This window comes from Pygoscelis adeliae, unplaced genomic scaffold, assembly GCF_000699105.1.
Source record: "Pygoscelis adeliae isolate BGI_AS28 unplaced genomic scaffold, ASM69910v1 Scaffold315, whole genome shotgun sequence".
Taxonomy (NCBI): Eukaryota; Metazoa; Chordata; class Aves; order Sphenisciformes; family Spheniscidae; genus Pygoscelis; species Pygoscelis adeliae.
Genome location: NW_008824865.1, coordinates 1,409,588 through 1,423,445, shown reverse-complemented (window position 1 = coordinate 1,423,445; position 13,858 = coordinate 1,409,588). Strand labels below are relative to the sequence as shown.

General features: G+C 38.5%; 1 protein-coding gene across 2 annotated transcripts in view; it reads right to left on the bottom strand.

Moving 5' to 3' along the window:
- Positions 1-17: 17 nt before the first annotated feature.
- GRAMD4 (GRAM domain containing 4) overlaps positions 18-13,858 on the bottom strand; it is a 57,709-nt gene continuing 43,868 nt past the window's right edge. The window contains exons 10-19 of one of the 2 annotated variants that reach the window (XM_009324382.1): positions 13,369-13,440; positions 11,971-12,014; positions 11,763-11,872; positions 10,344-10,498; positions 7,538-7,573; positions 6,014-6,161; positions 5,455-5,548; positions 4,288-4,372; positions 2,539-2,607; positions 18-1,532 (exon numbers count right to left, since the gene is read on the bottom strand). In XM_009324382.1, coding sequence (XP_009322657.1) covers positions 1,431-1,532; positions 2,539-2,607; positions 4,288-4,372; positions 5,455-5,548; positions 6,014-6,161; positions 7,538-7,573; positions 10,344-10,498; positions 11,763-11,872; positions 11,971-12,014; positions 13,369-13,440 — 915 coding nt within the window. In that variant the 3' untranslated portion in view covers positions 18-1,430. The remainder of the gene's footprint in view (positions 1,533-2,538; positions 2,608-4,287; positions 4,373-5,454; positions 5,549-6,013; positions 6,162-7,537; positions 7,574-10,343; positions 10,499-11,762; positions 11,873-11,970; positions 12,015-13,368; positions 13,441-13,858) is intronic. The other variant, XM_009324383.1, reaches the window with a different exon arrangement.

Below are 13,858 nucleotides of genomic sequence, written 5' to 3'. Positions count from 1 at the left end.
AAGAAAGAAAATTCCTGTTTAAAAAAGGAGAAAAAAAAATCCATGAAATTAAGTCCCATTTTTACATAAGAATTTGCATCTCCATTGCTTTTTCTGGGGACACTCATATAATGTCTGGAGACAGCCATACTACTTAACTCAAAAGACATACTGGAAGGCTTGGCTTAACTCCTACTGTGCTTTCATGCAAATGCAAATAAAATTCTAAACCTCTCAGATGGGTGCTATTATATAGAGTATAAAAGCTTTCTAATATTAAAGACAAAGGTCAATATGTGCTTTGCTGCTAGAAAGGCCTGAGAGAGTTTAGAGAAGGAGCACAGCCCTCCTGTTTTACCTGGCAGTTGGGTTTAATTGTTACTAAAATTTAATTTTGCAAGGGGAGAGACAGCAACATACCAATGCCCCTCAAATTATGCTTTGACAAGGAACTAGTGCTTTCAGCTGCTATACTATAGTGTTATTTTATTACAAGGTAACGCAAGAGAAAAGCCAAATTAAAAAAAAAGTCATCTCACTTCAGTTTAATTATTCCCACCTCCCCCAACACAAAAAGCCTGCAAGTCTTTAATGCATTAACATACAAACACCTTGTACATACAACATGTACAATAGCTGAGCCCTTCTATGACAAGTATCTACAGAAATACAAATATACGATGCCTAACATTTTAGGAACAACATTTTCGTGCCCTCTTTTATAAAAAGTATCTGCCTGCCTTCCTTCCTCTTACTTTGGTTAATTAGGAAAGGAAGATATAGTTACAAAACTTTCTCCTCCAATTCACTGTACAAGTAATTTAAACGTGTACATAGGAAAAATTAAACCTAACCAAACCGGTAAAATATCCTTCTGCAATGCAAGAATTAGCAAGAAGGAGTTATTTTAAGTGCAGTTATAAATATGGAAATACTAAGATGATAATAATTCCTTGGTGTTGCTATCATTTTTAATAAAGAACCCAATTAAAAACTCTGAGCTGAAGAGAGAGACTTCAGGCTGCTGCAGTCATCATTCTCACATCTTGGGGAAAAATAAGTAAGATAAAGGGACAAACGTATCCCTAGTGATACCAGTGGAGTTAAAGGGATCAATCTGTTTCACTTTGTTATTTAGTCAGTTCTCCAAGTATCTTCCCAGCTTTTAATGTCAGTAAATAAACATTAAAAGTGCTTAATGTGCAAGGCTAATAGTGATGATAGCACTTTCACTGTTTTGTTTCATTTTGTTTTTTGTTTTTTTTTTTTTTTTACAAAAACCTTAAAAACAAACATGAAGGCATATATAAAATACACTTGATTTATGTAACAGATAGAATATAAACCACCAGACAAGAAAAATTATTGCAAAATAGATGAGGATGTTCATTTTTTTTCACCACCAAGTTGTAAAATAAGAAAGTTTCCTTTAGATCTTCTAAGACAAGATACTAGCTCTCACTGCTTGTTGATACAGAGGTTATTTTCACATATTGGTTGAAAATTGTCTCAAAAGCTTCATCTCTGTGTACCATGGCACCAAACACCAAAGGCTAAATGACAGAAAAAAAGATCATGTCAGTCCAGAAAAGAAAAATCTTCCTCTAGGTATTGTTTTGGCCAAATCAATAGGAACAGGAGATGAACTGTACTCGAAGTGCATTAATAAAGCCATAAAAATCCTTTTCTCTACTAAATACTTGGATATGTGGCAGAGTTTCTAAGATTTTTTTTCACTTTTCCATCTTCTTCTTAAAACAACCATGGCATAAAATGTATCTGCACAGAGTATTAGCAATGGAGAACACATCTGCTCAGTGCATGGTGTTTTCCTGATTGACCTCTGCCTCCATTAAAGATTTCTAAAAATCTTTATCAGTGCCTCTTCGTTTCAGCTCATAGAATATTTATTTATCTTCAACCTTGTAATTAGGAAGTACTTCTCAATATCAAACAGTGAGCAGAAAGCCTGGTACAACAGTCATGTAACGTGGAGAAAAGTTATTTATAGGTGATTAGTTTAAAATAAGGTTCAGTCATATGTTAAGAAAAGCTTCAGTCGCCCAAAGGGTATTTGAGGCTTAGAGAAGCTTAAATCTTTAGCACCATAAGACTGAAACAGGAAAACTGCATCTGAGGGTCAGGCCCTTCCACCCCAAAGCCTCCTCACCCACAGATACTCTCAAGTCATCAGCTTTTCGTTCCAGACTGCACAGCAGAGCAGCCCCCATGCTTCTGATGAAGGATGCTGAGGGAATGGTCAATGGAAGTAATGAAATAATGGAGCAGAAAGGATGGAGCAAATCTTTCTTAAGTGTTATAGTAAAATAGTCCCGATGCAGTAGAACAAGCTAAATGTTTAAATCATTAAAATTCTGAAGCCAAATATAGACCCATAATAGACAAGTGAATTTCACTTGTGCTTTTCCAATTCTCTCCCCCATCCCGAGGGGGGGGGGGGGGGGGGGGGGGCAGCCTTTATGCTGGTACTAGCCAGAGAAGGAAGACAAAAAGGGAATGAAGTCAAACACAGCAATACAGGTACAGCTAGCTACTTACTTTTTGTGTAGATGGTGTTGATACAGCAATACCCATCCCCGATCCCGGGAGAACAGAGAGCACTTTATACTAAAAAGAAAAAAAAAAAAACACAGACCAAAGACATCTTAGGTACTGAATAACTGCAAAAGCTGCCGAGAAGATTACGCAACTTGTAACCGCTGTACCCTCCCAGACACAACTAACAGACCTCTATTACAAACAAGAAGGGGCCAGATGCTGTTCTCTGACTCCAGAGTCAATGGGCACAGCATCACTCATACAGCAAGAGCCTGCCTCTCCTCTTCCTCGCACGCGCCGTGGCACCCAGCCTGCCTGCTGGAACCAGCCCCGGCCCCAAACTGAGCACCCCGGTACCGCTACAGCACGTGGGAGCTGGCCCAGCCACGATGCCAGGGACCACACTGGCAGCTGGATGGTGCGGGCAGGTAGTACGCCCCGGCCCTATGTGTATATACGTATGTGAGAGTGCACCTGTGAGTATCACAGGTTTCCCTAAAAGTAACATTCACCCACTGTTTAAAGGAGCAGCAAGGAGACCAGAAAAAGCTTCTTTTTCAAAATTAGACAGACAGGGTATGTACAGGTATGTATAGGTTGGTTTCTTGTTCTTTTTTAAAGAAAGTCCATAAAGCTAAGAAGAAATACAGTTGGCCGAACTGGGGAATATCCCCAAGGGGGAAGAGACCCTGAGTCCGCCCTGTGTTTCCCACACCCCCAAATAAAACCAGGCACAGTACATTTTTATGCTTGGCTGCATGATCCTTGTCTCATCTTCACTGAAAAAACTACACAGATGCAAAAGGACCTTTATGGCCATAAAGACCTACTAAACAACAAGCCAGCATTACTTCAAGTATGATGTTTAAAATCCATCAATATGAATTATTAATTCCAACAGGAATGTTCAAGTTGAGCATAAGTTGTCTGCTTTATAGACATCTGATATAAATAGAAGGAATTCATTTGACAATCTGGAGGTACTTAAGCAGTAGACACCGGGCTGAGGTATTTCTTCGCACAGCATGATTTAATCTGTGGCACTCACAGCCACAGGATGTAGGAGAAAGCAGGGGTGTCTGCATTTAAGAGTAGGACAAGTTCAGAGAGGATAACAAAAAGTGACATTAAATGCCATATAGAGTGATGCAAGGCACCAGTAAAGCCATTGGTGACTGCAGGCTGATAAAACTTGACCAGAGGAAAGATCGCATTGTACTTGCCATGCTTCCAACCATTCACGTCTTGCATCTGTTAAGTGATGGGATCCCAACTAGATGAAACTCCAGTCCGATGCAGTCTGGCTATTCTAATTATTTACCTTTCTCCACTGACAAGAATCCCTCTTCCCTCTGCGGCACCTACTTTTAAGATGGTGCATCTACTGATATCAACACCCAAACTGAAGTTAGTATTACACAATACCTGGTAACAAAAAGTATTCTTAAAGCCTACACAGCTTTAGTCAATGCAGGAGTTTCAAGAAACAACTTTAATTTTAAAATAATTCAGAAGTATAAGGGTTTAGTAAACTACTTTGTTTTTATGCTCATAGTGAGCTTGCTTGTGGTGAGTCCAAATGGCTAAACAAGCAGTTCTGGGAAATATTATTGATCAAAGAATTACATTTGACTTATAAAAATTATCAGTGGCATGCTTTTTCAAAATACCATAAGCAGAAAAGCAAAAAATGACTAGCTGAACAGAAAACCAGCTTTCTCCCCTATTTGCAACACAAAACAGACATACCTTCTGAATATCTGTTATATCCGTTAGCTTTATAACTTTATTTCTTTTAGATGAGCCAGATTTGGAGCTTTCAAAGCACAAGTAACTGAAGACAAGGAAAGAAAACGCTCATTTTGATACAGTATTCTAAAACAAAGTTCTCAATACCCCTCCTGTCACTTCTGAAGTTTGAAATCTCACAGGTTAAAATCAGCTTCAAAAACAAAGAAAGAGGCACACAATATGCAATTCAGTTATGGCTTCTCATTTAGAGCAAACATTCTTAAATTCTAGCAACTGGCTAAGGTGTCTGAAAGCCTGGAACATACAGCATACACACACAAAAATATTTTGTATTTATGTTACTGCACCAAATGGTTAACCCTGACAAGCATTTTAAAGACACAGGAAGCATGTATATCCTTAAACAGTTGAAATACCAAATCTCAAAAGGCTTATAAATCTTTTACCATCCTAAAAGAAGATTAATGGAAAACACTGTGTTAGTTTCATGTTATTGTGATGCAGACAAAAGCTCAGATTTCTAAATGCTGGATAGTGGTCTCCATCACTAGGTGACATTGCATACAGATGAGCTTTACTTCCATTCATTACACTCCAAAGGAATTTCAGTGCAAGACCCAAACGGTAGTGACGATAGTTATTCAGCCCTGGGAGGCTGAGGGGTAAGTAAGGATTAAAAAAAAATAAAAATCAAGTACTAGTTTTGAAACCAAGGCTTGAATTTCTGTTTTCTTTTTGTTGTACATTGTTTCAAGGAAGCTATACATACAATTTGCTTTAAAAAAAGAAACTAAGAGTATTTGCCAAACAGCCATTGATCACAACTCTCAAAATATACTTAGCCTTTAGGTTTCTTTTTTAGTGTGTATATATATATATATAGACAGTATGTTATCCACATCAAGAACTGCAGCTACTAACAACTGACTGCATAGAGCTACTCCATTCATATGCAAGCCTTTCCAAAGCAAAATCACATTTGTTAAGTGTTACCACACCCCAGATTCAGCTCTCCCTCTCCTATGGTTCTTTCTTGAGGTTTTAAAGCACCATGAAAAGGCATTTTTGTTTGAAAACATTGTTAAAGGATTACTTTTAGATTCAATTTTTTTTAATGTCCATTGCATTTCTCTCCTAAGAAATGTGTGGAGTGCAATGACTCACTTTTCTGTGACATAAAGAACTCCATTCCTGATGTAGTCTGTAGGCATCTTCCTATCTCTGTTAATCAAGCAACAGCGCCAGCCATTTTCACACACTGAAAAAGTCATAACAAGAAATCTTACTTTAAGAAAGAGAGACAGGCGTTACCCCCAACACTTTTCTTATAGAACAGCAGAAAACATTGAAAATTAAACTTTAGATACCTAAAACTAGAAGTGTTTACAAAGAAAAGCCTCAATAAGGTGTTTTTAGACATCATAACATCTGTTTTAACACTGGTTTTTAAAAAACCCAAAATAAAAACCACCCACACAATTATTCCCTTTAACTTGACTACTCCATTTGCATTACCACAAAAGGCACGCCAGGCTGTGCATTCTTTCAATGAACTGTAAGGATGTGGAATGAAAGAGACCGTCTGCATTCATCCTAATATAAAGCAAGTCTTTTTAATCAGAAGCTTATACCAGTACATGGCACAGAAAGGGAATTCAACTTTACACTATCCTTGGCTTTTTAGAAAATATTCTACTAATGTAGCCTTCCTGTTGCACAATACCTGCCAAAGGACGTTCATTTTCTGACAGGTTAAAAACTTCATGGAAATTCCCCCTCTTGGTGGTATGAAAACGACTTGTGTCTTCGTCTTTGCTTATTCCAGTTGGGGCGCTTGAGCCCACATAACTTCTGGATGCTGCTGTTTGAAGCTGCAGATAAATAAACACAATTCCAAAATTTGAACAGAAACATTTAAGCTGCGCTCTTAAAAATAACTTGGCTAACTATTCTTCCTAAAAAAAATCTGTAATGCAACAATTTTCATTAACTACTTCAATAAAGTTAACTTTGGACTATTGCACTATACTATTGCTACAGCACAAAGCTCTAACGTGCTCTCTGAAGATCACCTTTCAAAGTGCTGCCCTTTGATGGACGCCCTTTGCAGGGGTGAAAGCACATGGTGCTAGATGTACCTATCTTAAAATACCATTTTTCTATAGTAAAGGGTATATCTGATTAGATACAGCTAAGTCACTGCACTCAACTCCAATTATTATACTAGTGGGACTAATAACAGTTAATATATTACCAATACTTGGCTTGTCTTCAGGAGACAGACCAAGCACAAGTATTATTGCACAAAATAAGTTTAGAAAGAAAAAAGAGCAAACAAAGAAAAAGCCACACAAAACCACATCAGCTCATTAGGAACACATATGCTGAAATTGAAAGGAAGTTTTCCACGCTACGATCCATACCTTTTCATGCCCTGACAGCTAGCAGGAAAAGAAACAAACAACACAAATGTGACAGTGACAAAAGAAAAAAAGTGAAGTCTATTTAACAGTATAATACATAGAATAAAACATGAACTGAGTGAAGCTGCAAGATCTTGCTCACAAACCAAGAGACTACACACAATGAATGCAATTAAAAAAAGAAGAGTTATCAGTGGTTAGAGCACACCAGTTCAATTTATTCAGGTTGCATTAGAGCCATTGATCTTTCCTTTGCTTTGAAGATGCACTGAATTTTGAGAGTGTTGACATGTGAAATAAAATCAGAATGGTTGTCAGCATCCTTGGGGGGGGGGGAAAGTAGCACGGAGTTCTCAACACCAAAGTACTTGAGTAAAAATCTACTTTTAAACAGAGCTCCTGAGCCACTGGAGACTGCCCTAGCAAGCAAGCTTTGCTTCTGGAAAGATGGCAGGCAGTTTCTTTTGGAAACCTTGCTTGCATTTGCTTTTCATCTTGGTGGGGCACCACACAATTCCAAAGGCTGGCTTTTGTCATCAAAGCACTAACAGCTCCGATCTTAGTCCTACCGTACACATGCAGTTAAACAACTGGCAAACTGACAACATGCAAGCTCAGGACTAAGCCTTTCTTCTGTAAAGGCCCGATGCTGTTGGAGGCCAACCAGCCTCTGCTGCTTTTTTTTTTGCACGTAAGTTGGCAGCACTTGACACTTTGCAGGATTTAGCGCTAACAAAAGAAATCCAAAGCAAATGAAAAAATGCGCACTGCAATCGCTGACTAGAAACCAGACTGACAAAACAGGCATGACAGAGGGTATTTACCATCCAGCTTTTAGCGTAACTGTAATACAATGATGCCTCGGGGGAAAAAGAATAAAGTTGACATGGAAAGCAAATGGTTGATGATAACTGTATTCTTGCTTCAGTTATTGCCCCTCTACTGTGCCCTTAGCAATGATCGAGCCTCTGGAACCAAGGAAAATAATAGCTTCTCCAACAATTTGTATGCCAGTAAAGATCAGATGATTTTTGGAAGGCTTTCTTGGACAAGTTATTTGGCTCCATATGCACATAACCAGGTGAGGCTCCATGGCCCAAAACATACAAAAGGTCAGGGGAAGAGGTCTAATGCTTTTTACGCTGGAATGAGGATTATTCCTGCTCTCTGCTATATTGCTTCCTACTTACCCATTATATAAAGAGATTAAAAAAAGGCATTTAAAATTCAGTACGACTTCCCATCGGTGGCTGAAGATGTGAAAAAGTCCTTCCTAAAACAGGCAAATGTTTCCTCTACCGTTAAAAGCAGCAGTTAATTTACCCATAACCACCCAGGCTTGAGACAACCTATGTTCAATTACTAAAAGAAAAGCATTACATCCAATTTTGATAAGCCTTAAATCTAACTGGAAGTGATTGAATTTGTAATGCTAGACGAGTCCTGACTGTCTAAAAATGTCATCAACAATCTGGAGGTAGGAATACCTGGAGGTATTCCTTTTCACTTGATCTGTCATCAGCTTTTGACATACAACCTTTACCCATCAGATACTGTTGTCAGGATTGTTCTCTGTCCCGTGTTGTCAGGACACGGGGTCAGAGTGGTGGTATAGGCAATGAATACTGCATTGTGTCTAGGTTTACGGTGTCTTGTACGCTGTTTAACAATAAGAAGCCAAAGCAAATGCACATATGCTGGCATTACATGCTTTTGGGCTCTGCCTTTTCTATTAAAAAAATGAAAAACCTATTTGGTTTTTACCTTTTTGTACAAAATCTTATTTTTTATACTACAAGGTTCTCAGAAATCTCTCAAGGGGTAAGAAAGTTTGTCTAAAATTATTGAGACCAAGTTAATGTTTTCAAAGACATTTGGAAGCAGATAATGCAGTCCTGCACATCCTTTCCAGGGAGACAAGCCAAGCCCGCCAAGTCAGACACAGTAGTACTAAAACCTTGGTCTACTTGTCAAAACTTAAGTCATAAGGAAAAGCCAGACGGGATAATTACTCTCTAACTTTACGGATTCAAGTTCAGCAATTCAGAGCCTTTCCACCTCTAGGGCAGATTAGAGAGACCCAGCAAGAAGCTGCCACAACCAGTGGCAGTACATGAACGATAACCTGTAAGCTTGAGAGGCACAGAGACTTTTAAGTCTATCTTCTGCAAGCAAGAGAAATACAGGCTATGAACGGCTCCATCCAAGCACTCGTTCACCTCTCTCCTCCCTTGGAAAATAGGAGCTGTCCTAGTTCTGGCAGGGATAGAGTTAATTTCCTTCCTAGTAGCTGGTACAGTGCTGTGTTTTGGATTTAGCATGAGAACAATGTTGATAACACACCCATGTTTTAGTTGTTGCTGAGCAGTGCTTACACTAGTCAAGGACTTTTCAGCTTCCCATGCTCTACCGACTGAGAAGGCTGGAGGTGCACAAGAAGCTGGGTCGTTTGGTGGGGGGGGGGGAGCTGTTGTGTTGATCACTTGCTTTGTGTATTATTATGTACTCATTCACCTCTCTCGTCCCTTGGAAAATAGGAGCAAAAGACTCACTTTCTGTCAGAGACTGTCTTTCTCTTCTATTTCCTTCTGAAATAGATTATGCTGCAGTTATTTTACCACCAACTGCTCCATCTCCCCCAGAACCCCATATTTCTTCTTCTTCACAGGTTAACAACTGAGGGTTCATGCATTTATCCCTTTTGCTCTCCAGTTGTGTACCCAAGCGGAATTATTGCTAAGTGCTGCACATTTTAGTCAGGGAGCTTATGACAGTAATCAGATACTCCATGAATGCAATTAGATATTGTGGTAAGAGGCATTAAACAAATGCTAAAATGGGATTAGACTTAAGCTGAATTACAACTATTTTTTTTTAAACTAATAAACACCGACAAATTCAGGGATATGGAAAAGCATGACTTGCTTTTCAGTTGTTACGTCAGGCCCCAAAACAATTTGCAAAGATGCACAAAACACAACACTTAAAGATATAACTATGATATTTTAACAAAAGAAAAATTTACTGTTGGCGTACTAACATGGTGAAAAGTCATTTATCACCACTATGCTAAAAGGTCACCTAATACAAATAACCCTAAGATATAATGCCTAAATCTGTAAACTACTTTATTACCTCTGTTAATGCTTATCCCATTAGTAAGCTGCATATTATACTCAAGCCTTTTTTTTTTTTTAACTAGCTGTTCTTCAATCTACACAAGCAGCTGAATTTCAGCTAAAAGAGAATGTTTGAGAACAGCGAAAGGGAATACAAAAAGACCAAATTTTGACAATAAAATCACACAGAATGTATGTTACAGAAATTGGTATGAATATGGATGGTGTTATTTTTGTGCATTTAGCTACATACAATTTCCAAGTGATATATATATTTATGTTTATATACACATTTTGATAATAGATTCCTTTTAAACAAGAAACAGAACCTATACAAAAACTCTGTGGATCTTGAAAATAATAAAAAAAACAAAATACCTAACATTGACTGTTAGGATTTAATTAACCTTCCCTTTAATGTGCTCTAGTCACTGGGGAAAAGGGGAAGGGAGAAAGGGATCTGATTTTCAGATGTTGGGAACAGAGGCACAAAAAGATTTAGTAGCCTTACCCGTCTCGACACTGTAGCATTAGACCTTTCTTTGAGCTGAGGATCTGTCGGGAGACTTGTCCAGATGATATAAGGAGTATCATACTTAGCTCTTAGTCTAGGGCATCGTTTGAAGATAAAATCAATAAGGAAAAACTTGATTCCAGCATATAGTCCTGAAAAAAACATCGCTTTAGTATGCATGTTGAAGGGACATTAAGAACAACACGTTTTAACAAGTTCATGAATGAAACCAAAATTCTCTAAGTATCTTCAGTCATAGTGCTAAACCATTCTCTTGGTTTTAATATTTTGATTCTTCTTCCAAAGGCAGGAAATTATTTTTCTTTTCCTCCCCTGCCCAGATTCCTTCCTGCCCATCCCCAGTTCTTTTAAACCACTTATGTAGCTTCTTATTATGCAGAAGAACATTAAAATAATTCAAACATACATTCCTTATTACCAGAAGCATTCTGAAAACATGGTATACTTCCAAAACAGAAAACACACCAGAGCATTAAACTGTGCAGCTCCTTGCAAGAATTTAAATGGCAACAGAGGGCTCTCATGTACTACATTAAACTCTACCTTCCAGTCCAGTATGTCAACTTATACAAGATTTTTCCTTGCATTCTGCCAGGTTAAAAAGGGCTTGGAATACTCTCTCAAAACTTTACTGAATGCAATTCAGATCTCTTTCTACGAGTCAGAATAAAAAAAAAAAAATTCCTCACACATCTAATTCAATTGCCATGTCAAGCAAACCTACATTTATGTTCAAGCTAACACAGTTCAAAGTTCAGTGCCACTGAAAGTAATACTCATTTGATCATATCATTACTTTAATGAATAAAAATGAGAATTCTTTGTTCACAGGACATGGCTTCATATCTTAGAGAAATGACAGTCTCATGCTGTAGCGAGAACCCTCTTTTCCCAACTCCCAGTTGAGAGTTCAAGTATCTGCAACTTCACCCACAGTAACCTGTTCATTTTGTCCAGCCTATCCTTCAAGTTTTACAAGTAGTCCCATTAACCCTTTCATTTTTTTTCAACCCTGTCATCTTTGTGCCTTTTATGTGGTCCCACATATTTCATTTGCAAGAATGTATGAGCAAAAAAACCCCAAAATATAGGACTTCCTGGCAGCCTTATAGCTGACAGTCTGAAGACCTCGGCTAACAGCACATCATAAACTTCCCCTCTTCAAGGAGCGAATGCATTATCCAGTCTTTTTCTATTATATTATGTATTCAGAGATGGTTTTTGAAATGCACATGACAAACGATGCCAAGCACAATGAAAATACTTTAAAACACTGTATTATTTATTAATGCAGGGTTTTCTGTCTTAAACTCTAAAATTCTCCCTCTGAAGATCATGTTAAGTTTTAATGCATTAAGTCTAGACTATAACAGGTCAATTATTTATTGTGTTTACCCATTGCAAGCCCAATAATCCTGTAGGGCAAAAAGCAGGATGCAATAAAAGCTGCCCATAGAGTAATGTAGAGTTTCTGTGTTATTTCTGGCTGGACCCACATGAACAAGCTGAAAACAGAAAAGAAACAAAATTTTATTACTAGCATTCCAGACTTTGGTCAAGTCTTGTTTTAAGAGGAAAAAAAGACTCATGTCAGATAACTTACTTCTTAATTTTTTCCAGTATGTCTGCCATCTTGCCAAAAAGGTTCTGCATAAGAAGCAAGAGAATTAAAACCAAGTCCTGCATTATTTTGGGTTTTTGTCCACATAATAGAAACCAACAGAGTTATCTTACTCTGTTGGTAATAAGCAATTCCCAGAAGTGATTTTTTTAACTCATTTTTAGCCATTTATGTACTTCACAACCGAGTAAATACAGAACAGAACAGCAATACTCAATGACTTCCATCTCATTTAACACCTTGTTCTGTAACTCATGATTGATTGTTAGAAGTGAAGAAGCTATTTGACCCCACTGTCACGACTAGAAAGTGTTTACATCACTGCAAAAATTTTAAATTAAGCTGTCAATCTAAAAGTTAAGACCTTCTGTCAGTAGGTAACAAAATGGGAAGTTTCTTCACACGTTTTGAGCACTGAAATTTCAGGAAATGGTTACTGAGTTCATCAATTGTTGGATTGTTAGCTTCTTTGGAAACACACCACTATCAGGTTTTTATAATACACCCTTGGAGTTACTAGATTCCACGTAATTCCAACAACTGTTGATGCAAACTGACCCTTGCTCAGGACCAAGAGGGCGATTCAGCCATCTTCTCTGACCGATCCCTGCTGTCACAGCACCTGTAAATTTCATCTTCCCAATAAATTTCCAAAGGTGTTCGTATAAACATATGCACCATGACCAGGAGAAAGGAGATGAGCGTACACAGTTGGCAAGAGAAAGGTAAGCTACTTTAGCAGCGGCACGTTGTTAGACATGGCACAAGGCTGCAGGTCAACTAGATGGTGGAGTCACTCAGCTGCTAGGGTAGCTCATCAGACTGATGGAGCTGGGAGAAGACCTTCCTTCACCCTCTCCCACACAAGCAGCAGATTTCAGGGCTGGGGCGGGGGTGGTGTTTAAAACAGGCTATTTCAGCGATGCTGTACAAACTGTTGAGTTAACACAGCTGAACAGACAGTAGCCTTCAGCTATATCTTGAAGGAATAGCGTCTCCTACACCAGTTTTGCGACTAGCAGATTTGGGATATGGATCCACACTCCAGTACACTGGTAAGATTTGCCACCTGATCTACATTATCAGAAGCTCATGTGGGCAAAAACTGTCAGAAGCTGCTTCTGTTCCCCTCCAGACCTTGCTCAGAGCTGTGACTGGAGAACCTCAACCAGTTCTCTGAAGCATCGTGCCATTTCAGAAGCTCTAGGAATCTTAGTGAGACCTCTATTAGTCGTAGGTAAAGATCCCTATGCAAGAAAAGTATTGCTTGTTTGAGTGTTTGTTTTCACATGCTGCATAACAAAGTCCTTTGACTACTTGGACTATGAACCTCCTTGTTTCTAAGGAAGCAGCCGGAGAGGTCCGAGAGCAGCACAGTACCTGTGCCTTCTGAGCCACGTCTAGAACAAGCTGAAACTTTTCAGACACGGTCAGGTCCTCTTTTGGAGGTTCCTTGGGCAAGAAAGAGACAACCCGTTAATTTTCAGCTCAACTGAAACTGGTATTTTACAAAACTCCTCATGACAAGGCAACCCCTCAACATGCTTGGCAATAGTCCTCTCACTTTAAGCAGGCTCTAAATTTACCAAGTTCCTCCCTTGTTTCAGATCTACTGTTTATGTCTTTCATTGCTGGTTATCTTTAGTTCTCGATGCTTTACCTCCATGGTATATGCAAACATATTAATATGAGGCTGTGAAAGACACAGTAAGTCTTTGGAGCAGCACAGTTATGATGACTTTCAGTCTATGACCACACGCGTATCAACATTGATTCCAGAAATGTGATTCAAATTTGTAATATTTTAGGGTGAAACACCCAAACCTAAGAGTGATGCTAAATTGCAAGAAAAAGAAAAAAGTTGTATTGT